Genomic DNA, 25575 nt, shown 5'->3' on the forward strand with positions numbered 1-25575 from the left:
AATATGTTAGTAAGAACTAATAAAAATGTTCTTACTAACATTTTTATTTTGAAAAAACAAAGAGTTTGTCTTCAGAGGAATTATATGAAAAAAAAAATTGACCTTCAATTTTCTATAAATTAAAGGCCTCCTGAAATCAGTAATTATCAATTATGAATTCTCAGTAAGAAATAAACTTAATATAATAAATTAATAGCTCAATCTAAAGATTTTTTTTAAGAGCCCAACATGGGCTTGAACTCATGACCCTGAGATAAAGACCTGAGCTGAGATGAAGAGTCAGAGGCTTAACTGACTGAGCCACCCTGGTGCCCCTAAAGATATTTTTGAAATAGAATATAGGCCACTGGAAAGTATCAATATAAACATTCGTGAAATTTTGCTTCTTTAATAAGTCACAATATAAACATACTTGCTCATGTTGCAAAAAATCTAAAATGGATTTTTGTTAGTTGACAATGAAAAACTGTTACATGATATTGCAGATTAGTATATACCCTTTTATCATATTACTGTGGAGGAACAGAACTAATAAAAATGGTACTTGTTTGTTGGATGCAAAGTGGCTTGAGGTATAGTGAATCTATTCTGTAGTGATAGCATTATCTAATTCCTTAATATTAGCATTTTTTTTTTTTTTGGTGTAGAAGCACACTGTATGGAGGGAAAAGAACCTATAATTCACTTTAATTAATTCATTTAACATACTAGCAATAAGTTTAAGTAAACAGTAATAAATGCAAAGAAAAAGTATACCTCAAAAGTTTCACAGAGAGCACAGATTAACACTTACAATGGAAAAGGAAGAAAATATGGAGAAATTGTAATGATTATATGTAAAAATAGGGATAAAGGCAAAATAATACAGAAATAGTGAGCCTCATGCTTATTAGAACTATGAGATTGAACTAGACTTACTTTAATGTTTTTGGAACTAAAACAAAATTAAGGCCCACCATGAAACTCTACCAAATGTATATATAGCAATCTATTTTAGAAAGTCTCTTTTCAAACTATATTGACAAATAAGTTGGATTCTGATTCAGATTCAGACAACTTTTAAGTATAGACAATTGCAACTTTAATTAACACAACACTTCTGCAAAATCAATGATTCAAGTTACTATTCAATGTTACCTGTATGAGGAGGATGTCTCTCTGGTAGAATCAGATGTTGAAAGTTGATAATGCATACAGCCTCAGCTCCTAACCATCTATCAGACACTGCTCGGATGTAGTATTGGGAAGGCAAAGGCTCAAAAATAGGGATTGTAAACACCAGTAGTTGAGCTTCTTTACTAATAACCTAATGTGAAATAAAGTCTCAAATGAACATGAATATGCTAATGATAAAGGCCTTCTTAGTCTATGGTTAAGACAACAATATCTACAGCAAGAGGTACTCAACATAAAGAAAATATCTTAGATTTCTGAATAGTCGAGATTTTCAGGCACTTTAGAAATGTGTAGGTGGTTTCCTTCTGAGGATACCTGATATTGTTGAAAGTAAAATTTATACTCAATTTATATTATTTATATATGCATATCATCACGTATTAACAAGTTACCAGTTTGACTCATTATCAGAATTTCCCAAACTTCATGCATTAAATTACTCAACTTCATAATTTTTACCAAATTATTTACTTAATATTTTTCTTTAAATTCTATTACTACATTAAGTGAAATAAGAGGAACTAGCATAAATAGAAGGTAATCATGAACATAAAACATTGCTGTGAAATTCTACTGCTGTCTACCCAAGGTTCCCAGCCTGAAGCTTGCTTTCTCTTCAATAAAAAGAGAAATCATGGATGAAGCATCACAGTTAAAGATATGCCAGCATCAAATTGAGTCTTTCTGCTGTTATTTATGGAAAATTTTTTAAAAATGCCCTTTTTATAGACACTTCTCTAAAAAAGACATCCAGATGGCCAACAGGCACATGAAAAGATGCTCAACGTCTCTCCTCATCAGGGAAATACAAATCCAAACCACACTCAGATATCACCTCACGCCAGTCAGAGTGGCCAGAATGAACAAATCAGGAGACTATAGATGCTGGCGAGGATGTGGAGAAACGGGAACCCTCCTGCACTGTTGGTGGGAATGTAAATTGGTGCAGCCACTCTGGAAAACAGTGTGGAGGTTCCTCAAAAAATTAAAAATAGACCTACCCTATGACCTGGCAATAGCACTGTTAGGAATTTACCCAAGGGATACAGGAGTACTGATGCACAGGGGCACTTGTACCCCAATGTTCATAGCAGCACTCTCAACAATAGCCAAATCATGGAAAGAGCCTAAATGTCCATCAACTGATGAATGGATAAAGAAATTGTGGTTTATATACACAATGGAGCACTACATGGCAATGAGAAAGAATGAAATATGGCCCTTTGTAGCAACATGGATGGAACTGGAGAGTGTGATGCTAAGTGAAATAAGCCATACAGAGAAAGACAGATCCCATATGGTTTCACTCTTAGGTGGATCCTGAGAAACTTAACAGAACCCCATGGGGGAGGGGAAGGAAAAAAAAAAGAGGTTAGAGTGGAAGAGAGCCAAAGCATAAGAGACTCTTAAAAACTGAGAACAAACTGAGGGTTGATGGGGGGTGGGAGGGAGGGAGGGGAGGGTGGGTGATGGGTATTGAGGAGGGCACCTGTTGGGATGAGCACTGGGTGTTATATGGAAACCAATTTGACAATAAACTTCATATACTGAAAAAAATAAATAAATAAAATGCCCTTTTTACTCTGTGAGCCAATACTCTTTAGTATTTTGTTTTTGTAACACCTAAAGTTATTAGTTTTTATTTAATAAATAACCTAAAGTTAGTAATTTTTATTTATTTAATTTTATTTATCTATTACATTACTTATCCCATCCATTTGACATATTCCACTCCTCTGGAAGTCATGCCTTAAACCATGATAAAAATTACAATTCAATTTCTCAAACTAAGATCACATTGAATATATGAATACAATAACATGCAATTCCTGTTTTCTTTAAAACCAAATAGAAACATAAAAAATAATAAAGCTTTAATGGCATTATGAAATTGTAGAGAAATAGGTAAAAACAGAAATTATTTAGTTCATATTTTCTTCTTTCTATAATAGCAACATAATAATAGAGCAACACACCCATGTTTACCTGTTTTTTTAGAACTATAAAATACTCTGAATGATAAATATGGTCATTTGTAGGATCTTCTACCCAAATCCACCAAGGTTCTCCTACTGTCCCATGGACCTAGAAAAAAAATAAGATTCTAATACTATGTATATTTTAACTCAAGTAAGGGATATTATTGTCTGCACACCCAGCAGCCATTCTTCTCTAACAGCTTTATTGATGTATAATTTACATAACAAAGTTTACTCATTTAAAGTATATAGTTCAATGGTTTTAATATATTCACAAAGTTGTACAAACTCTTCCATAATCTAATTTTAGAACTACCCCCAAAAAGGTACCTTAAACCCATTTGCAGTCACTACGTATCTTCCCCTATTGGTCTGCAACCTTGACAACCCCAATCTGCTTTCTCTCTGTAAAGATTTGCCTATATTGGACATTTCATATAAATAGAATCATATGTGGGCATCTGTGATTCACTTCTTTCATTTACGTTTTCAAAGTTCATTCATGTTGTATCATGCATCAGTCTTCATTCTTTTTAATTGACAAATAATATTCCATTGGATAGCTAGATATTTCGTGATTCATTCCTCTCCCTCTTTTTTTTTTTCCCCCCCTAACAAAGCTCAATCTTGTTCAGTGTTCATCTTTCTCTAATGTGACTCAGGAGAAGGTGACCACATCTCTCAGGATGATTTTGGTTAGTACAAGCCAATCAGCTTACAGCATCCTCCTTACAACAGACAGCTTGTGGTAAGGGATAGGCACATGTCCAATACCAGCCCAGTTAGACTGAAGAAACAGTCTTCTAGTCCATGCTCTGGGTTAATGAAGTAGGGGTGTGTTTACCTTTCTCTGTTAAGTGTGAACAAGGAAGCATGAAAATATTTGGAAAGTAGCCAAGAGTGTAAGGACAGCAATATGATGGGCCCTAAATTATAGCATTAAATAAAAGACTCAATCACCTTTGGAGCCTATTCTACCTTTGGAACTTTTATTGTGGAAGACAATATATTTTCCTGCATAAGTCAGTTTGAGACAAGTTAGGTTTTCTATTCTTATAGTCAACAGCCTTCTAACTGATAGAGTTTACAATAAAAACAATTAAGTACACTATCATACTAATGAATTAAACCAAACTGTAAAAGATTTTCTATGGATACTGAAAGAAGTAAACAGTGTGAAAAAAATAAAGCTTTAATGCATTTTAAAAATACTCTATTAAATACAAAATGAAATACGAGTATATGGCTAATTTATATTTTACGTGAAACTTTGTTTATACAAATATTAAATATAATTTTATATCATGTAGCTCTCACAGAAATTATATGAAAAACTAATTATTATTATTATTACTTATGTTTACAGATGAGGAAACTGAAGAAATTACTGGTTAGGACAGTTTATGACCAGTGGTAGATTTGCATTAGGACTACGGTTGGGTAATTTTTGAGCACACTGACAAAATTAATTCATATTAGGGGCGCCTGGGTGGCGCAGTCGGTTGGGCGTCTGACTTCAGCCAGGTCACGATCTCGCGGTCCGTGAGTTCGAGCCCCGCGTCAGGCTCTGGGCTGATGGCTCAGAGCCTGGAGCCTGTTTCTGATTCTGTGTCTCCCTCTCTCTCTGCCCCTCCCCCATTCATGCTCTGTCTCTCTCTGTCCCAAAAATAAATAAACGTTGAAAAAAAATTAAAAAAAATTAATTCATATTAAAGATGTACAAATAATGTCAGGTAATGTAGAAGATATTTACTGAAACTGAATTAGAGCCTTACAATAACCATGTAAAGTAGGAATTGCCACTACAATTACTGATTTCCTTGCCTTCCTCCACTGGCTTCTTGAAAGAAAGGATTGAGACTTTCTTTTGTATCTACAATCTCTACTGTACTCTTTGTACAGTAACTACTGAAAAGACAGACCTTTCAAGGGAATTAAAAGCAAAAATGAACTACTGGGACCTTATGAAGATAAAAAGCTTCTGCACAGCAAAGGAAACAACCAACAAAACTAAAAGGCAACCAATGGAATGGGAAAAGATATTTGCAAATGACCTATCAGACAAAGGGCTAGTATCCAAAATCTATAAAGAGCTCACCAAACTCCACACCCGAAAAACAAATAATCCAGTGAAGAAATGGGCAGAAAACATGAATAGACACTTCTCTAAAGAAGACATCCGGATGGCCAACAGGCACATGAAAAGATGCTCAACGTCACTCCTTATCAGGGAAATACAAATCAAAACCACACTCAGGTATCACCTCACGCCAGTCAGAGTGGCCAAAATGAACAAATCAGGAGACTAGATGCTGGCGAGGATGTGGAGAAACGGGAACCCTCTTGCACTGTTGGTGGGAATGCAAATTGGTGCAGCCACTCTGGAAAACAGTGTGGAGGTTCCTCAAAAAATTAAAAATAGACCTACCCTATGACCTGGCAATAGCACTGTTAGGAATTTACCCAAGGGATACAGGAGTACTGATGCACAGGGGCACTTGTACCCCAATGTTTATAGCAGCACTCTCAACAATAGCCAAATCATGGAAAGAGCCTAAATGTCCATCAACTGATGAATGGATAAAGAAATTGTGGTTTATATACACAATGGAATACTACATGGCAATGAGAAAGAACGAAATATGGCTCTTTGTAGCAATGTGGATGGAACTGGAGAGTGTGATGCTAAGTGAAATAAGCCATACAGAGAAAGACAGATCCCATATGGTTTCACTCTTAGGTGGATCCTGAGAAACTTAACAGAAATCCATGGAGGAGGGGAAGGAAAAAAAAAAAAAAGAGGTTAGAGTGGGAGAGAGAACCAAAGCATAAGAGACTCTTAAAAACTGAGAACAAACTGAGGGTTGATGGGGGGTGGGAGGGAGAGGAGGGTGGGTGATGGGTATTGAGGAGGGCACCTTTTGGGATGAGCACTGGGTGTTGTATGGAAACCAATTTGACAATAAATTTCATATATTGAAAAAAAAACAAAAAATAAAAATAAAATAAATGAAAGCACAAAAAAAAAAAAGACAGACCTTTAAAAATTTTGACAGAATAAGAAGAGGATCAAGAGTAGATCTTCCTAAACACACACACACACACACACACACACACACACACACACACACACACAGTAACACCTAAGATTTAGAAAGAAGAATCGAAGGTATACAAACAGAAACAGGCATGTTATGGGTGCCAAGGAAGGGCATTCTCAAGAAGGACGAAGTATAGTGCTGAATGTTCAGAGAAGTAAAAAAGATCTGAGAAAAAGTCATTTATTATGGCAACCAGTCAGTTTTTAGTAATCACTGAGAAAGTAGTCTCAGCAGGAGAGAAACTGGTGACCAGGAAGAAAATACAGACTACTCTTTCTACAAGTCTAATGGTAAAGAAAAGAAGAGAATGATAGTTGGAGAAATATCAGGATTAAAGGGCTTGTTTAGCACAAAGAATCTTGAGTTTTTTAATAGACTAAAATGACAGAGTAAGTAGGACTGGCAAAAATGAAGATACCAGAGAGAAAATTAAAGAAGACAGAGTTAATAGGCAAAGTCAGTATGAAAGTGAATCACTAAACTGTTGTTCAATGCCAAATATTTAGGTCACCTAAGAGTTCTGGAAAGGTCTCATTGGTTGACATATTAATGTATTATACCATGGTTTTCTTGAGGATGATAGTAAATATTACTATACTGTTTAAAATAAATCTTCAATGTATCTTCTTTTTAGAGATTTTCTACATGCCTTAAGGACATATGTAAGGAGGTATAATTGAACCTGCAGTATAGACATTTTGTTTATCATGGATGTAGATATTTTCCACTTTTACCTGATCATTCCAAGTAAAATCAGGACAGATGCTGAGCGTCACTCGGAGGACAGTCCGTGTGATGGGCTGAATGGATGCTTCCATTGTAACAGAAGGAATCTGATGAACACATTGTTTGACCTTGAGCCCAATATTCACATGATGCAGCATGTGACCTGTAAGGAAAACATCACATAGAAGAAATGTGTTCAGACAGAAAAAAAGCAATATAATCTGACTTGTAAATGGGATTTCAGAGAAGGTGGTTTTATTGCTTGTTTTATGATTTGCTATGTAGAATAGCTGACATTCTTGACCTGGCATGTTTGAATATTTTGTAATAGTTAACTTGAATTAGCAATTCATAGCTCTGAAAACCAGTATCAAGGTTTCTTCAGCTATTAATAGGGTTCTTAAAATTACTGAAACTTGACAGTGTTTAAACTACTATAAACAATTCCACTTCTCCTAGTTAGCTCATGACATAGTATAAAAATATTCAGTATTTTGTGAAAACAGCCATTAATTTACACAAAGTCTATTTCTCAACATTATAACCATGATAGGAAATGTTTTGGTAATAAAACACAAATCACCCATCCAAACTCATTTCCAGAAAAATGCTAAAATATAAAATATGGTCACATAGCACATAATTAACAAGTTATACATATTTTCATGAATGATTAGATTCTGAAATAGTTATGTCTGGGAATGCCAGGGTCGGTGGGGGGGGGGGTCACAAACAGATGTGACTAACTATAGACATTTTCCTACTTCAGTTCAAGCAATTAAGTGGAAACGGATTATATTTAATAGTATCAACATTTCTTGTCTATCTAGGTTCTTCGTAATATAATTTCTTAAAGCGAGATTATGAACAGATCAAAATGTTCTATGTTAACCAGAATCTGAACTAAAGTGATTTTCCTTATTTTGATACAACATTTACATGTTACTCCAGTGTGAGTGCTCTCAACTTCCTTCGTTAATATTCTCAAGTTCTCTCTATTTCATTGATACTTCCCTTCTACCATTCTATCTTGAAAGTGTTCTCACTAAACAAGTGAAATAACTACCTCAACCTCTCTTTACATCTTTGGACCTTATCCCTCCCCCCTTATTCCTCCTCAGCCTGACTCCCTTCATGTGTAATGTCTATTCTGTTCTGAATGTGAAATATTAACTAGTCAATACATTATACATTTGTCCAATAAAATGTTCAGGTACATGAAAATGTATGGAGAAATAATTTTTCAACGTCATATAAACACAGAAGAACAAATGCTATTTACATATTGATACCAACGTGATTTAAAATGGTAAAAATTTATCTTGAGTAATGTGAAAATGCACAATAGTTCTCTTTTATATCTAATAAACTTTTATTTGTACAGAATAATACATTAAGACACTTTTGCTTCCTTCTTACCTATTTCATCTTTCCTCATGTCTTTCAGCTTATCCACAGTAAGGTTTTTTTCTTCTAATCTTGTTAGAATGTGTGGTGGTAACACTGAAAACTGTCTCAAAGGGCTAGCCCAACCCCAAAGCCTCTTGTCAATGACTTTACTAAGATTCAGGAGCCTGTAGGTCATGGCAGGCCAACGCTTCCTCAGAGCAATTTCAAAAAGAGCACGAACAATTCTAGCTGCATTCTGAAGAATAAAAAGAGGGTCAGTAGTTAGGTACAGTGTACTTGTAAATTTGTCAAATTTGTCATTCACACCCAGTTTTAAAAGAAGTATGCCAAGTTGCACCTGTAGGCAACATCTATTCTCATATAACCCTATTTATCTTGATTATTTCTACATAAGAATAATTACAACCTTCATATGTGGACGTTATCTTGTTTAATTCTCAGATGGCAGCCTCATTTCCAAGTTTTCAGGAAGCTCCACCCTACATCCCCTAACCAGGAATGAAGGAGATAAAATGTATATAAAGTACTTAGTATGCTGTTGAGACCATTTAGAATATAAGAGACAGTCAAGGATATTCTTGGGTATATAGTGGAATGATTATAAGTCTACTTATGAAAATAAGGAGGACTTTGGGATCCAGTCAGATGGAAAAATTACTAAGAGAAGAGTGATAAAGGAAGTACTGATGAGTGTAGCTATCTGTATTAGTGGCTCTCTAAAAACCAAGCAACATATTAACAGCATTATATATCTAATTTAATCTATTTTCTCATTTAATCTTTATAACAACTGCATTTGATTGATCTTGATATTATGATTTTACAGATGAAGATACTAGAGCTTGGTATGGTCAATAATTTGACCAAGATCACACAGATAGTTTGTGTCACAGTATCTATTCAAAGTCAGGTCTAAACAACTCCAATTTAACTCCAAAATTCTAAATTCGATGGTCAGGATAATTTCATTAATAGACATATAGAAAGCTACAATGTTTGAAGCCTATTAAGCATCTCCACAGTTAGTTTCTATTTGTTTTGCCCTCTTCCCTCTATCATTAACTTTGCATATTTTTACTGAAGATTGTTTTTAAAGTCATGAACTTGGAGATACCTCATAGAATTTAATGACATCTATATCTGAAAATGAAGACTTTAAAAACTTCGATTTCTCTATCTAAAATCTTCACTCTTTTTCTTCTCTTTTTATTATTTTGACCAAGATCGAAGTTATGAGGTAAAAATGATCATAAGAGTTAAGGGATTTAATATTACATTTTATATAAAATATGTATTTGTCTCTTAACAAATTCAACTACTTTTTATCAGTATTAGAAATTTAAGAACAAAAATGGTACTTAGAAGTATAAGGACAGTTTGGATACCTATTAAAAATTACAGGATGGCTTTTATTAAGCCAAGAGAATGATAAATGAAGTGAACATTTTGATTATTATATCTACCAAAGAGATTTTCTTCTTGCATCATTCCTAGTTGCTCTTGTAAGAACATGCCAGGCTAATTTTCCCAACTGTATTTGAAAGTATGTTATTTTTCTATGTCACAACCTACAGTTGTTCCCTAAAAGCTAAAAGAAATGGAAGGAGGAATCCCATGTGAGATATAAGCAGGCATTTTAATCTGGAATGATATAAATTGAGTGAGCATAATGATTAAAGTCTCTAAAATGTGCAGTTTAGAGAAGCTAAATATAGGATTCTTTATAAAATCGTAGAATATTTGAGCTAAGGATTTATCTCGGGCCTGAGATAATCAAGTTTTAGAAATACAGAAGGGATGATTACTATTTTACAGAGCTGAGAGGGTGTTTGTGGAACTGTTGATGGCTTAAACTTAAAACATAAACTCAAAAGTAATTTATCCCACGCATTCAAGAATAATAAACCCACAATAGCCATTTAAGAAAAACCAGGATGCTTTGAGATATAACCTTAATTTTCTGAGACTGACTTTCTGAGCACCAATCATGAAGAAACCGTAAGTTTTACATTATAAAGCAATCCATCTGTCAGTCTTGATCATCTTGAATCAACCATAAATGGGCCAGATTATTCATCTGGAACCCAGAAAAGCTTTAACTTTTAGAGAAGTCATTAACTGTTTCAATATAAAATCATTAGAAAACATAAAATGACAATATAATATTATTTTTCAGAAAAACAGATAAAAGAAGTTAGAAACAATGGTTCCTATAGAAGTCACAGAGTTTTGAGACTATATATAAATTTTTATGGCAGGAAACACATGTCTTCCAAAATGCAAAAATAAAAGGAAGTTTTCACCACATCCACATTTGCTTTACAGAGTATATGAAATCACCTGGTTCCTTGGCTACTTTGATTAAATTACTGAATTCATTCAAATTGCTTGCCAATATGTCTTGGTTCATGTTTGCAAATATTTCATGTTTATAGTTATCTTAAAGCACCCCTGAGTATTTATGGCTGTTAATACTAATTTATTTAACACAAACATACTTTTTCTACATAAAGTTTTTGAACAAAACTACCAACATAAGATACATAGCAGAATCATTTCTGTATTTATAATAAGATTAAGCTTTTATTTTTCCTTAACTTAGAGGAGGCATTACTCAATAAAAAATGATGAAAAAGGAATTTTTTAAAATTTTATTTTATTTAAAAAAATTTTTTTTTAAACGTTTATTTTACTTTTAGACAGAGACAGAGCATGAACGGGGGAGGGGCAGAGAGAGGGAGACACAGAATTGGAAGCAGGCTCCAGGCTCTGAGCCATCAGCCCAGAGCCCGACGCAGGGCTCGAACTCACGGACCGTGAGATCGTCACCTGGGCTGAAGTCGGACGCTTAACCGACTGAGCCACCCAGGCGCCCCTAAAATTTTATTTTAATTACAGTATAGTTAGTATACAGTGTTATATTAGTTTCAGGTGTACAACATAGTGATTCAACAATTCCATACCTCATACTGGTGTTCATCATGAGAAGTGTACTCCTGAATTCGCACCCTTATTTCACTCATCCCCCCACCCACCTCCCCTCCAGTAACCATCCATTTGTTCTCCATAATTAAGAGTCTGTTTCTTGGTTTGTTTCTCTTTCGAAAAAGGTATTCTTGGGGTGCCTGGGTGGCTCAGTTAAGCGTCTGACTCTTGGTTTTGGCTCAGGACATGATCTCATAGTGAGTTCGAGCCCCGCATCAGGCTCTGCACGTTAGGGATTCTCTGTCTCCCTCTCTCTCTGCCCTTCCCCTGTGTGCACTCCCTCTCTCTTCCAATCTCTCTCTCAAAAATAAATAAACAGCTTTAAAAAATTAAAAGAAAAAGGTATTTTTGATTAAGAGTATGTTTTTAAATAAAGGTCTAGAAGAGAAAACTCATTTGAAAGGTAAATACTGCAAAAAATAACCTATTTTACTTCACATGAAGTCTTGAATATAAATACTACAACATTTTATGCTACAGCATTTAAAAAAATATATATTTAATGAGCTGTCATTTAGGGAATAATTTTCTTTCAGTTCTCTATTTTTAAGTATCACCAAAAGGGAAAAAAGATTATTATTTTTTTTATATCAGAGACTTATCATAGTGAACATGTGGTATGAAGTAGTTATTAAGCCTTATTTAATGGTAAAAAAATGTTTATATTTCTAACATTTGGGGTAAGCTACAAAGGTTCCACAATCTTTTACTTTGCTTGAAATATTCATGTATTATTGCCTTTGTAAGTAAAAGAAATGTATCATGTAAAGCAGAAAAACACAAATGTTGATATTTTTAAACTGTACAATGAAAACAGTAGCAACATCAAAAGAGCCAAACCAACCACCAAATCCCACTTCCATTTCTGATCTAAAAGCATAGGTGGCATAAAAGATGTGCAAATTAAATAGAACTAGTTCTGCAATAAAATGGTAATTGCTAGCATGTCACAATGCAATACATTCAGAGTATAGCATGAATTAATTTCTTGAGTCTCTAGAAGTAACCAAGAAAGGGCAAACAGGAAGGGAGTAATATTCTTACCTGTGCAACATATGCAGAATCTGATATAAGGGAGAAACTGTCCATCTCTCCTCGGCTGATATAAGTTTGAAGTAGGATGTTTATTTTCCCATAACTGTTCTCTACACCTCCAGGAGCCGAGAGTTCACAGAAATTGTTTAATAAGGCATCTAGCTCTTCTATTTCCTCTTCTCTGACCTGGAAGAATCAATGTTTCTGTAAGATTATTTGGGATGATTTATTGAAATTTTTCATATTGAAACTAAACCACATTACATATTTTTTTAAAGTTTCCATTTGATGTAACGCAACATTTTTCTTTTGTATACTAATATATAGTAATTTTTTCATAGGTAGCTAATAAAATACAATAAGAAACTATCTTGAGGCTGACACAATTACATTTTATTATTCATCACCAATATTAAAGTTGCCATTGACATATAAAAATTTGATATGCCACAAAAATTAAATCTTCTGACCTCACCATCCTTCAGTTGATGAGATTTCATATTTTATTTGACCAGAGTAAAACCTCTGCCCAAATGGATTAGGGCAAACTTGAATTATCTTCAAATGCATTCATTACAGTCATATATTTTTATATGGTATAACACATTCATAGCTTAAAGCTGTGAAGTACTATGATTCACAGTATTAAAGTTTCCACTGTTAATAAGATTAAATTATAATACAGGTACAGAAATACTTATATCTAAGTTTGAATCATGCATGTCCTTTATATTTTCTTCAGTGAACCTTATATTGCAAATAAACCAAAATCTACAAACTATATTCTCTGCTAGTTTCATTACTGCAAAACCTACTTAAATTATATTTGATTTGCAGTAGAGAGCAAAGAATAATGTCAGAGATGACATAATATCATAATCTAGGATAGTGGACATTGTTGATAAATGGAAGAATACTGCTGGTACTCCAAGTGCGAAGTGCCATACAGCTTATACTGTATCAGGAATAACAATTAACTATAAGCTTTTATAAATAGATGAATGTATATATGCTATATGCATTGATTTAAGCTTCAAGTAATCTTACCTTGATTTGATCAAATTCTTCAGCTTTGGAGACTATAGCAAAAATATCACTTTCTGTTTTGTGAGCATCAAAGAGTTCATTGAAGGTCTACCAAGGTAAGTGTTATATTTGATTAAAATAGAATATCCAGTGAAATATTTTCAATTAAAAAGTGACTATACATCAAAACATTCTTAGAGAATATTTGAGTCCTAAACAATTCAGAGTTATTATGTCTGTGGCATACTATTCCTGAGCATTGTTTTAAACATCATCAAATTTATCAGAGACTAAAAAGTTTCCTAAAACATAATTAGCTGGAGAAGACTTTTAGAAGCAAAAAGATCAATCAAGTCAGTTATTAAAACCTACATTGGATATCTAAAAAAACGTTCAGCATAACAGTCCAGTCTTGGCGCATTTTCAGCATTGGCATATGGAAATCTGCACTATTCACCAACTTTAAGCTGATCCTACATCATATAAAATTCAAAGAGGCATAACTAAAATTATGTAACCTGAAAATTCTGGCAAAGGTATCGTAATATTACTAGTGAGGGAATGTAGAACTTCAGGAGACTGAGAAGAAAAAAAATCAGTTAATAAGACCATACAGAATATAGATAAAGCTGAAGAATGGCTGCAGTTCTTGAAAGAGCTACAGGCACAAGATGTAGTTGGACAGCAACATACTACCAAGTGGGAAAATGAGAAACGTTACTTAGCGGACAAAATGAGTGCATGTGAGCCCGTGACGGAAGCAGCAGAGAGCTAGGGAAAATGTTCTGGGTTAAGGAAGATCAGATCACAGTTGTGAGATGATACATGTTGAAAGAAGAAACCTAAAGTGCTCTACAAATTCAAGATTTAATCGGGGAAAGATGAAGAAAAGCTAGTATGCACACAAAGGTGTTTTCTGAAAACTGTTATATGCCTAAGCATGTTAAATGAGTACAAAATTTAGATTTCATACAGGCCTAGGTTTTCATATTTCTGAGGAAATTTCACTTTCGTGATTTATATTACTTTTCCATTTAAAAAATAAAATTAAGGGCACCTGAGTAGCTCAGGCGGCTAAGCGTCTGACTTTGGCTCAGGTCATGATCTCATGATTTGTGAGTTCAAAGCCCACATCAGGCTCTGTGCTGACCGCTCAGAGCCTAGAACCTACTTCAGATTCTGGGTTTCCCTCTCTCTCTGACCCTCCCCCACTCTCACTCTATGTATGTCTCTCTCTGTCTCTCTCAAAAGTAAATATTTTAAAAAAATAAAAAAAAAAATAAAAAAAAATAAAATTAGGTACAAAAAAAAAAGAATATAAAAAAATAATTCAAACTCTTTCTCTATAAAAAGGAGAGTAAAAATGTGCTTTAACCCATCTTGGTCTTTGAAATTAAGACTTTCCTCACAGGTAATCCCTGGTTACATTTTTCCATGTATTAACATATGTAGGTGCATATACATGCCTACAAACACACATAAAGACATGCATATATTCCTTAAAATGTAAATATTATAGTCGCATCCTATCTTACACAAAATCATGTTAAAAGGCAACAAGCAAGGATACATTGTGCAGTCTAAATTATCCATGAAACCTCTTAAGTTGCCCAAATGGTATAGCTTGGCTGAACTGATAATTGCATTAGTTTTTCTAACTCTTCTTTAGCCAATGTTTGTCAATAACCTGCAAGTAATTTTTCAACTTTTTGTTCATTGATACCATGAAGCCATCACCTCCTCCCTAATTTCATTCAGGCATTCATTCAACTGGTCTCCCCCAAATGCTTAATGTTTTAGGCTTGGGTGTGTCTACTACTTAGGATATACTCACTGAACAGATGGCAAGAGGGTCCTTATTTTTTAAAGTCTTATTTTCTCTTGTGTGTACTGTATTATGTTATTGAATTCATATAAGTTAAGTGCATTTTGTTCTATTAGTTGCTTTAGTTACTTTACATTAATGCTATATTTTGAAGTCCAGAAACATATATACATCTAAGAACAAACATATTATTGTATTTGTTCCACTGAGTATAATACCTCAATGGTGTTGTACTTAATATAGTAGTGGCTAGCAGTTCTACCCAAATCAGTTGAGGAAAAATATCCAGTTCGCTCTTCAAAACGAATCATCCGAGCTTTGTCTAGTTTTCGTCCAACTTCAATGACCAACTGTTCTCGGTGCTTTGCTAATGTTGGGTCAATCTGTAGGAAAAAAAAATATATATAAATACTTGGATATTTCTTTAGAGAGTCATCATTTGCAAATATATACCTATTTATGGAAATTAAAATTTTTTTGTTGATGCTTTAGTTAGAATAAAAATTTTTATTACTGTTTTTAAAGAACTACATTTTTATAAATTTAGTACATAACTAGAACATATTTTAATCCATTAAATAAAGTAAGCCTTTATTAAGATTGGGGGGCCTGGGTGGCTCAGCCGGTTGGGCATCCGACTTCGGCCCAGGTCATGATCTCATGGTTTGTGGGTTCGAACCCTGCATCGGGCTCTGTGCTGACAGCTCAGAGCCTGGAGCCTGCTTTGAATTGTGTCTCCCTCTCTCTCTGCCCCTTCCCTACTCACATTCTGTCTCTCTCTCGGTCTCTCAAAAATAAATAAACATTGAAAAAAATTTTTTAAAAATTCATTAAGATTAAAAAAGTGATCAATCTTTATATTATCTTTAGATGGATAGGAATATTTCAGAATCTAAAATTCATTGAGATGCAATCCTAAATAGATGTCACTATGGCAAGGATGGACAAAGCAGAGCAGAAAATCAGCTATATAGAAGGCAAAATTATGGAGAATAATGAAGCAGAAAAAAAGGGGAATCAAAGGCAAAAGATCATGATACAAGACTTAGAGAACTCCATGATTTATTAGAAAGGAATAACATCTGAATCATAGGAGGCCCAGAAGATGAAGAGAGAGAAAAAGGGGCAGAAGCTTTATGTGAGGAAATTATAGCAGAAAACTTTCCTAACGTGCGGAAGGACACAGACATTAAAATCCAAGAAGCACAGAGAACTCCCCAGTAGATTCAACAAAAACCAACCATCACAAGGCATATCATAGTCAAACTCACTAAAATTCTTACTTGGTCCTAAGAACAGAAATCAGATATAAGTAAAACAATCTATCTTCTCCCTCCTACACTAAAATAACTAGGGATTTTAAAATATCATACTTCATCAGCTTTTGGAGAAATTATAGTGAGGATGATTTTCTCTATTAAAGATATAAACAAATAAATGCAAAATTATCCTTTCAAGAGTATGACTTCAGTGTTCTAGCAGTTTTCACAACTGCTGATGGAAAAACCCATTTGCCTATAATAATAATAAAAGCAAAGAGTAAGATGAAGTTGACAAGAAATTTTTGAATAGTTTTGAAATTATTTTATAGCCTTTTCTAAGCAGAAAGGACATTTAACACAAGATATTAACAAAAATTCTTAAATATTGTGATGTAGGTGTGTTTGTATAACTATGTGTATGTATATACACATATACACAGGCATACACACCAAGTACTGAAGATCATGCTCTGGTCATGAACAATAAATATGACCTTTAAGTGGGACTGAGGGGAATATAAAAATTCTTTGGGAATCAACTGATGAGTCAATACTCCTACTATTCATTCTAACCTAGATTTTGATGGCAGCATATTCATATACCAAACATAGCTAAAACAAATTTAAAAATAAGAATGAGGCAAAGGAAGTCAAATGTAGGGAAGATGGAATTAAAAGCCATTAACAAACATGAAAGTCTTAAAATTTGCTATAAATGATATACTGTATGTATCAGGTTCATCTTATAAAACCATTTTATTCATCACATGTTACTAAACCATTAAAAAATATGTTGGACAACATGATTTGTGTCAGTTCACATGAGTTTGTGGCTACAAATTCTTACTGAGTAATAAAACAAACACGTAAGTAAAAAGAAAATTAAAAAGTCCCTAAACTGTGAAGATAGTAAAACTATGTACCTCAGAAAGAAAAAAAAAATCACTCTATTTACACTAGAAAATTATACAAAAATGACTTCTGATATTAATCTAGTACTTAAAAAAATCAATGTGTTTATTTTGCCCCAAGATTTGCAATGGCTTAGCCCATGAAAATATGTGTTGTGTTTCATCTTCCTCTACCTTTTCAGAATATTTTCATAGTGTCATTGACTATTTTCACAAGCCCCTATTTGTAGCAAGGTCTTTTTTTTTTTTTTTTTTTCCTCCTAACCCTTAAGTTTCAATTTTTCCATGGTCAAGTCTACAGCATAGGAAAAGAAAAAATGACAAAAAAGATTGGCAACTGCTTTGATAAGACAATGGAATATATACAAAAGCTAAATTAACAGTGAATGGGGAAAACCATAATTTTAAGTTCAGTTCAACTTTGCTACTTTTGACTTAACACTACTGAATATCCATATGATGATGGTGACAGAATGTTTTCATTAGACAACTGATTTTATCTGTAATTAGGAAGCATTTACAGTATATAAAACAGAGTTCTAAGAAAAGACAAGATCTTACAGAATCTGTAAGCCATGTGGACCACACAACTGTAAAGTTCACAGGAAGGGCTGCTACAACATAAATCTGGTTCTGTCACTGTGTTCAGTGGAACTGATTCAAGCCTTCACACTGTTAATAACTCATTAATGCTATTTTTTTATTTAGGAATAAAGGCTTATAAGGGACTTGATAAGAGGAACATACTTCATAAAACATAAGCCTGTGTTTAAAAGTGATCTATAATTCTCACGTCTAGTTTAATCTAATTACCTTTATTTATTATAGTTTTTTAAAAAATCACAGGAAAATATCAATATCAAATGGAAATGTACCTGAATAATAAACTGATAATATGTAAAGACTCACTTTTTAGTATCAGTGGGAAAAGATATAAAGTAAAATAATTACAAGTGGCAAATTTAATTTTCCTTCATATTTTCTAAAAAAGATTAAAGCTCTTTGTTTTTCTTCTATGTACCTAACTATTCAGATGAGGCAGAAGTAGCAAATATTTATCCTCATATCATAAAAAGATTACAAAACCAAAAAGAAGGCTTGTTTTTTTTCAATAAATGAGTTTTCTACCTGATAAGCCTTGTGACTGATGCCATATACTAATGGATTTGCTCTCATCCGTACATAAAGATAAGTGTAACTTATCCACTTCACTGCTTCTTCCACATTAGTAACTGTTCCCAGAGCAATCTGCAAATCAAAAATATAACAAAAATTAAACTAATGCATTAAAGTTGGATATAAACATTACATCAAAGGTCATTTTGTCAAAGGGTAAGTTAAAATACATCATTATGCTGTATTTAAAAGAAGGTAAGTACAATTACTGGACATGACACCTCTCCAATTAATTAAAAATCAGTCCTGCCTCATTTAATTGAGAACAGTACATTGGAAATGCTAACTTCCAAAACCAAGTTTACTCAATATTATGGCATTTGATTATTTTACCTAAATGGGGTTTAATTCTATATATACGGCATTGAAAGGTTAATAATTTAAAAATACAATATAACATATAAGATCTGTGTAATAAAGAGAAAGAAATTATTAGAAAATGGTATTAAAACAAAATTGCAATGAAAAGTTTTCTTAAAAATAAATTTCCTTAGCTACTAGATATCCAGGTAATCACTTTACTTAGTGTTCCTTAATTTAAAAGTTCACGCAAAACTTGGAAACTTCATAGTTGCATAATTCTTCCTGAACCTATGGCTAAAAAAAAATTAAATTTCTTAATACCTCAATAAAAGGAAGAGAGATGCCTCCTACCTAAATTATTATTGTATTAGGAGAGAAAAAAAAAAAGGAAAAAGAAAGTCTCTCATTTCAGCACTCAATATTAAAGAAAATAAAACTTTTATGTTTGTTTTATTCCTATAATTTTTAATTCTGTATAACTAATTTTGTGAAATAAATATGGATACTTAGCTATCTTTAGTTAGTTGAAGATGAGATCTAGCAATATATAAACATCACTATACTATACACCATACTATTACTTATTAAAAAAAGAGAAATGACCAATGTAAAAATAATTAGGTGGATTCTATTTACTTTAAATTTACACTAACTTGAAACAAGTCAGACAGAGAAAGACAAATACTGTAGCGTTTCACTTACACGTGGACTCTAGAAACACCAAACTCATGGAAAGAAACAGCAGAATAGTGGTTGCCAGGATTTGAGGGGTGGGGGGAAATGGGGAGATGTTGGTCAAAAGGCATAAACTTTCAGTTGTAAGATGAGTAAGTTTCGGTTATCTAACGTACAGCATGGGAGCTATAGTTAGTAATACTATATTGTGTACTTGAAAGTTGATATGAGAGAAGCACTTTAGTGTTCTCATGATAACAACAACAAAATGATAGTTACATGAAGAATAGGTTTACTAACTTTACTGTGGTACGTATTTCACAATTATACACATATCAAACCATTGCACTGTAAACCTTAAACTTACACAATGTCTTATGTCAATTATATCAGCATAATTACATAAATTTAATGTATTTACAAATGACTAAGTCACCCACGATATAGGTAAATATATACATTTCCTAAAAAGTGAACTGTAAGACTTTCTACAAAATGAAGAGTAGCAAGACTAAAACATAACTAATAAAGGAATTGTGCCACACTCCCTAAATATTAAACATGAGACAGCTGGGGGCACCCGAGTGCGAGTGCTCGGTTGGTTAAGTGTCTGACTCTTGATTTTTGTTCAGGTCATGATCTCACAGTAGTGAGATTGAGCCCCTCTTTGGGCTCTGTGCTGGCCGTGGAGCCAGCTTAAGATCCTCTCCCTCTTTCTTCCTCTGCCCCTCCTGCAGTCATATGCACACTTGCTCTCTTTCTCAAAAAAAAAAAAAGTGAGAGAGAGAGACAGCTGAAACATTTTCTAGCCTGCTGAGGTAAAGGAAACTAGTTTAATTATATAGCTAAAAATCTGATAGTGTCCTCCATTTGTGATTTTATTATTTGATGGCCAAAACAGTGTGGATTCCCTTATGACCGATAGATATTTTAAAATAATATAACACAACTCCTGAGATAGAAAATTTTATAAAGGATAAGGATAAAATAATGCTATCATTTCCAAAATCAGACTCAGTAAATAAACATTAATAAGCACCTGTTGCTACTAATGATAAGATTAAAGGAAAGGAGGAAGAAGGTATCAAACTGGATTAAGTCATTCAAGTCATCTAAATGTTCACCAAAAGAAAACAGACTACCCTGAAAAGCTGATGTAAATTCATGATGGTGTATCATATTTCTAGATTAATCTTTGAATGCCACCTAGTGACAAAGACAAAAATTTGCTTGTAAATATCTGCTGTCACCTAGTGGCTACTTAGCACAGGAGCCTTTTATGATAAAAGTATTTTTCAAATCTCTTTGCAATATATCCATTCATCTCAACAATCACATAGTAACTCAGTTACAAGTCTGTATTATATAAAGTACAATGGATATAGCAATAAATGGAGCATGATCTCTGGTCTTAAGAAGTCCCCTGGTCATGTAGGTGAGACACGTGTAACTAAGATGATTGTACATGAAATCACCATCCCTGGTGCCTAGTACATAATACTTATCCAAAAATGATTTTAATTAAAAACGCCTAACGTGTAAAACTTATAAAAGTGCCATTAAATATACAACGTAATAGAGTTCTATGTTCTGTTAAGAAGAAAAAAAAAATCTACCCCAAATTTGGTAATTTAGAAGTTAGACTCAAAGTATCACTTTATATCTAATTCACCTGTTTATTTTTTTAATTTTTTTTTCAACGTTTTTTATTTATTTTTGGGACAGAGAGACAGAGCATGAATGGGGGAGGGGCAGAGAGAGAGGGAGACACAGAATCGGAAACAGGCTCCAGGATCCGAGCCATCAGCCCGGAGCCTGACGCGGGGCTCGAACTCACGGACCGCGAGATCTTGACCTGGCTGAAGTCGGACGCTTAACCGACTGCGCCACCCAGGCGCCCCTAATTCACCTATTTAAATTTAGCCTTTAAGATGATCTTAATCGCTTCCTTGTGTGTTTTCTTAAACTGGTTGAAATCCTATAAAAACAAAATAATCATCAGTATGGTATGTATGTATATGCATGACTGTGTATGTGTGTATCCTTTAGCAAATATATGAAAAAAAAATACTACCATTTATGTATTTATTCAGCTAGGATTTGAAAGCTGACAGTAAGTGTAAATAGGCTGAGTATCAAGGGACTATCAGATAATGGTAAGTGATACAAATAGTTTACTAAATACCAGCTTAGCACAGGTGCTTCTTAAATTTTCACAACAATCTAGTGAGACTGTCCCTATTTTATAAATGGGAAAATTGGGACTTTATAAATGAAGTGAATAGACTGAGAGTCTGTCTTGTGCAGAAGACATGTGTTGGAGAATAACCAGAATCAGCATTGGGAAGGTTGGTTACACTATGGAAGACTTAAATCTAAGGACAAGGTATTTATACTATGTCATGTAGAGACAAGAAAAATTCCACATAGGGGCGCCTGGGTGAGTCAGTTTGGTTAAGCATCCAACTTCAGCTCAGGTCATGATCTTGTGGTTTGTGAGTGTGAGCCTGGCAGTCAGGCTCTGCACTGAGGGCTCAGAGCTCAGAACCTGGAGCCTGCTTTGGATTCTGTGTCTCTGCCTCTCTCTCTGCCCCTCTTCAGCTTGTGCCCTCTCTGTCTCTCAAAAATAAATAAATAAACTTGAAAAAAAAAAAGAAAAACTCCATATAGAATATATGTAGGGTTACAGATATATTCACGTATTTTAAAGTATGTACTACAAGGGCCTAACACAGAGCAGGTACACAGTAATGTCTGCTGAATACATTTTAATAAGCCTCAAACATGCTTCAGTGTTTCTCTCAGTGCAAAAGTAAGTGACTGTTGGGGCGCTTGGGTGGTTCAGTCAGTTAAGCATCTGGCTCTTGATTTTGGCTCAGGTCATGATCTCATGGTTTGTGTGTTCAAGCCCTGAGTTGGGCTCTGTGTTGACAGAGCAGAGCCTGCTTGGGATTCTCTCTCTCTCTCTCTCTCTCTCTCTGCCCCTCCCTCACTTGCATGTATGTGCAAGCTCTCTCTCTTTCAAAATAAATAAACTTAAAAAAAAAAAAAGGGACTTGTGACCCTTTGGCATTAGCATTAAGAGTCAGCTGTATTAGGTATCAGGTATCAATCAGCAAATTTGTCTCATAAAATATATTAAAATTATTACTTAACATATTACTTTCTTCAGTTCTTCTAAACTAATGGTCAGAATAGATATTCATGCTACAAAAAGATAATAGTAGAGGCAATATTCCTAATCTAATATGACATTTATGTTGATCACTACCACTGAATAGTCTTGCAAAGATCTGGGGAGTCTAAAGACTTGAAAACCCATTACCTTAAGAACACAGTACACATTCATTTTATAAACTAATTTCACACTTGATTTCCACAGATTACCAAATTTAATTTCACACTCAACCATAAGGGAATTTGTTTCCTTAAAAGAAAATTTACTTTAATTGGGAGCTATTCTAAGTAGACTAAAATATGAGAAAAAAGTTTTAGCAATGGCTGTACTTCACTATATTAGCAAAAAATTTCTAGATATATATTTCATTATTTGAATGCCTTTGATGGCATTAAATGGAATTATGGTTATAGTTAGTTGACATTTTGGAAAATGACCTACCTAATAAGTACTTTATGAATATGAGTTAAATCTATTGACTACAATTTATTTTCTAAATTTTTCAGGGCTTGACCAAATAGTTTTTCATCGATAATATTTTACAGTCTATAAAAAAGAGTTCCTTGAGGACATAGCAGTATTTCACTTATCCCGTGTCTTCTGCACAATAACATCACCACCTTGAGTTTACTTTACCATTTATAAAAAGGATAGTAATTATATTTATGAAGATAGTCTTTCTTGATATACTTTCCTGGAAAACTTGCATAAAAAGAGCCTTTCTTTTTAAGTGAGAGAAATTATGACTACCATTTTAGAAAAATTAGTCCTGGTCTTAGAGAAGGCAAATGGTAAGTATCAATGTAGAGAAATGTATTCACCTTTAACTGACTACATTCTGTATAAGGCAACAAAAATCTAGGTTATCATAAAGAAACTAGATTTGTAGTTAAATATACCTGAGTTTGAATACTAGTTCCAAAAATCAGTAACTTTGGGTTAGTTATTTATCTCTCTGAGGCAATAATATCTACCTCGCAGGGCATTTAGATTGTTCTCATGCCACTCCTACTATTACTATCATGGATTGTACAATAGACTATTCTATCAGAGATACTGTTGACCCAAGACCAAAGACCTAATTATTTAAAGCATGCAATCATAACAGGTAATGGGGACTGAAACTGAGCTATAATAACATTGCCTTTAGAGTAAAAATTTATTTTCTAATCATTTTTATTTTCTTGTAATTATGTTACTAGAGACTAGCGTCTTTTATGACTTTTTCTAACTTCGAACCAGATCTTCCAAACCTTATCTAATCTTCTGATCTCAGATCAAGTTCTGCCATCATCAGGAACAAAGCTTTTCCTAATAGCCAGAGACTAAAAGTGTTACCTCCTTTTGCTGACTCCATCTATAGAAAATATCACTTTCTATAGAAAATATCACTGTGTTTTTGTATCTTTTTTCCCCTTTTGGACTACATGTACTTTAACAGAGGGGACTGCATAGTGGATGTGCTTTTGATCCTCGAAAAAGAATAGTAATGAACAGAATGTAAGTGAAATTTTTATAAGCTGTTTAAGAAGTACCTGATATAGCACTCATACACAATATTTGATTGCAAATATTTCATTTCATTTATTCATCTATTAACATTTCATTTATTCATCTATTTAACATTTATACTCCATCTATTTTAAAAATTATGTGAATAAATTTTAAAGACAAGAAAGGATATAGAAGCAGGAAAATGTTGAATGCCAGGGCAATAATTAAAAAATGTCATCAAAAGAGTGAAACTTTATTTAAATGTTTGACACACAGACTCTTAAATTAAGAATGTTTATCCTCTTTACCAGTTAATACATTACCTGGACTTCCAGAGTCTGCTATTTAAATCTTAACACAAAATGCACATACATACATGAAACAAATTATAATACTGTAGCTCAATTTAAGCAAGTATATTCTGTATGAAAGGTCAATGACCTAACATTAAAAAAAAACACCTTTATAAACCTTATAAAAAACTTTCTAAGAGTGTAATCCAAATATAGTGTTGTTACTGCTATTTCTGTTTCTCTCATTTGTATAGCTTTGGTTAGATTTCTGGCCTATAACAAAACTTCACAGTTTAAAAGTACACTCTTTTAGCAATGAGTTCTTATCAGTTATCATATGCATCCTACACTGTTCTGAATTAACCAACAATATTGCCATTTAGTCCATTCAGTCTGTTGTGCCTTATGACTATAATTATATAGTCATATATTATATATATATATATATATATAGTCAGATATTATATAGGCATAAACTATATTCTTGAAGATTACAGAATAGCAACCAATTCCACCTGATATTTACTTGGCCATTCTTTCAGCTGATTATTCTATTCCTATCCTTTATTCACTAGATCTTACCTCTGCATTTAGGTTATCTGCAAGGCTTTCCAGAAACTGACTCTCAATTGGGTTTTGTTGAGTGAGCAAAGTGAGGTAATGGCTGAGTTTGTCATGTGTTGTTATGATGATTCCTTCTCCAAATCTGTCAAATTGTGGTCTTCCAGCTCGACCAAATATCTGCATGACATCTAAAATTCCAAGGTCAACAAAAGAGCCTCTTTTTGCAGCATATATTTGTGTTCCCTAGATGAAGAAAAGTTAATAAAAATTTACATAAACACACACAACTATAATCCTGATGAGCTGAATACTGAAATTAGGCAAATATGGCAAGATCTTAAAAGTGTACTTTAACTAATCCTTTCATCATCTGTGATAGAGTTAAATTTTCACAATATAAACTAGATTTTTTTGGAGCGAATAATTCTTACCTTATATGAATAGCAGTAAAAGTCA

The 25575-nt window shown here is 33.5% G+C and overlaps 1 protein-coding gene across 4 annotated transcripts in view; it reads right to left on the reverse strand.

Annotated features, from left to right (window-relative positions):
- The window catches only part of ASCC3 (activating signal cointegrator 1 complex subunit 3), a 361492-nt gene that overhangs the window by 123325 nt on the left and 212592 nt on the right, over positions 1 to 25575 (reverse strand). For all 4 annotated transcript variants that reach the window (XM_019831019.3, XM_011282448.4, XM_019831018.3 and 1 more), the window contains exons 16-24: positions 25138 to 25362; positions 18565 to 18684; positions 15482 to 15646; positions 13460 to 13546; positions 12422 to 12598; positions 8402 to 8627; positions 6991 to 7145; positions 3163 to 3261; positions 1138 to 1306 (exon numbers count right to left, since the gene is read on the reverse strand). In XM_019831019.3, the coding sequence (XP_019686578.2) occupies positions 1138 to 1306; positions 3163 to 3261; positions 6991 to 7145; positions 8402 to 8627; positions 12422 to 12598; positions 13460 to 13546; positions 15482 to 15646; positions 18565 to 18684; positions 25138 to 25362 (1423 nt within the window). The remainder of the gene's footprint in view (positions 1 to 1137; positions 1307 to 3162; positions 3262 to 6990; positions 7146 to 8401; positions 8628 to 12421; positions 12599 to 13459; positions 13547 to 15481; positions 15647 to 18564; positions 18685 to 25137; positions 25363 to 25575) is intronic.

The sequence above is a fragment of the Felis catus genome, chromosome B2, assembly GCF_018350175.1.
Source record: "Felis catus isolate Fca126 chromosome B2, F.catus_Fca126_mat1.0, whole genome shotgun sequence".
NCBI lineage: Eukaryota > Metazoa > Chordata > Mammalia > Carnivora > Felidae > Felis > Felis catus.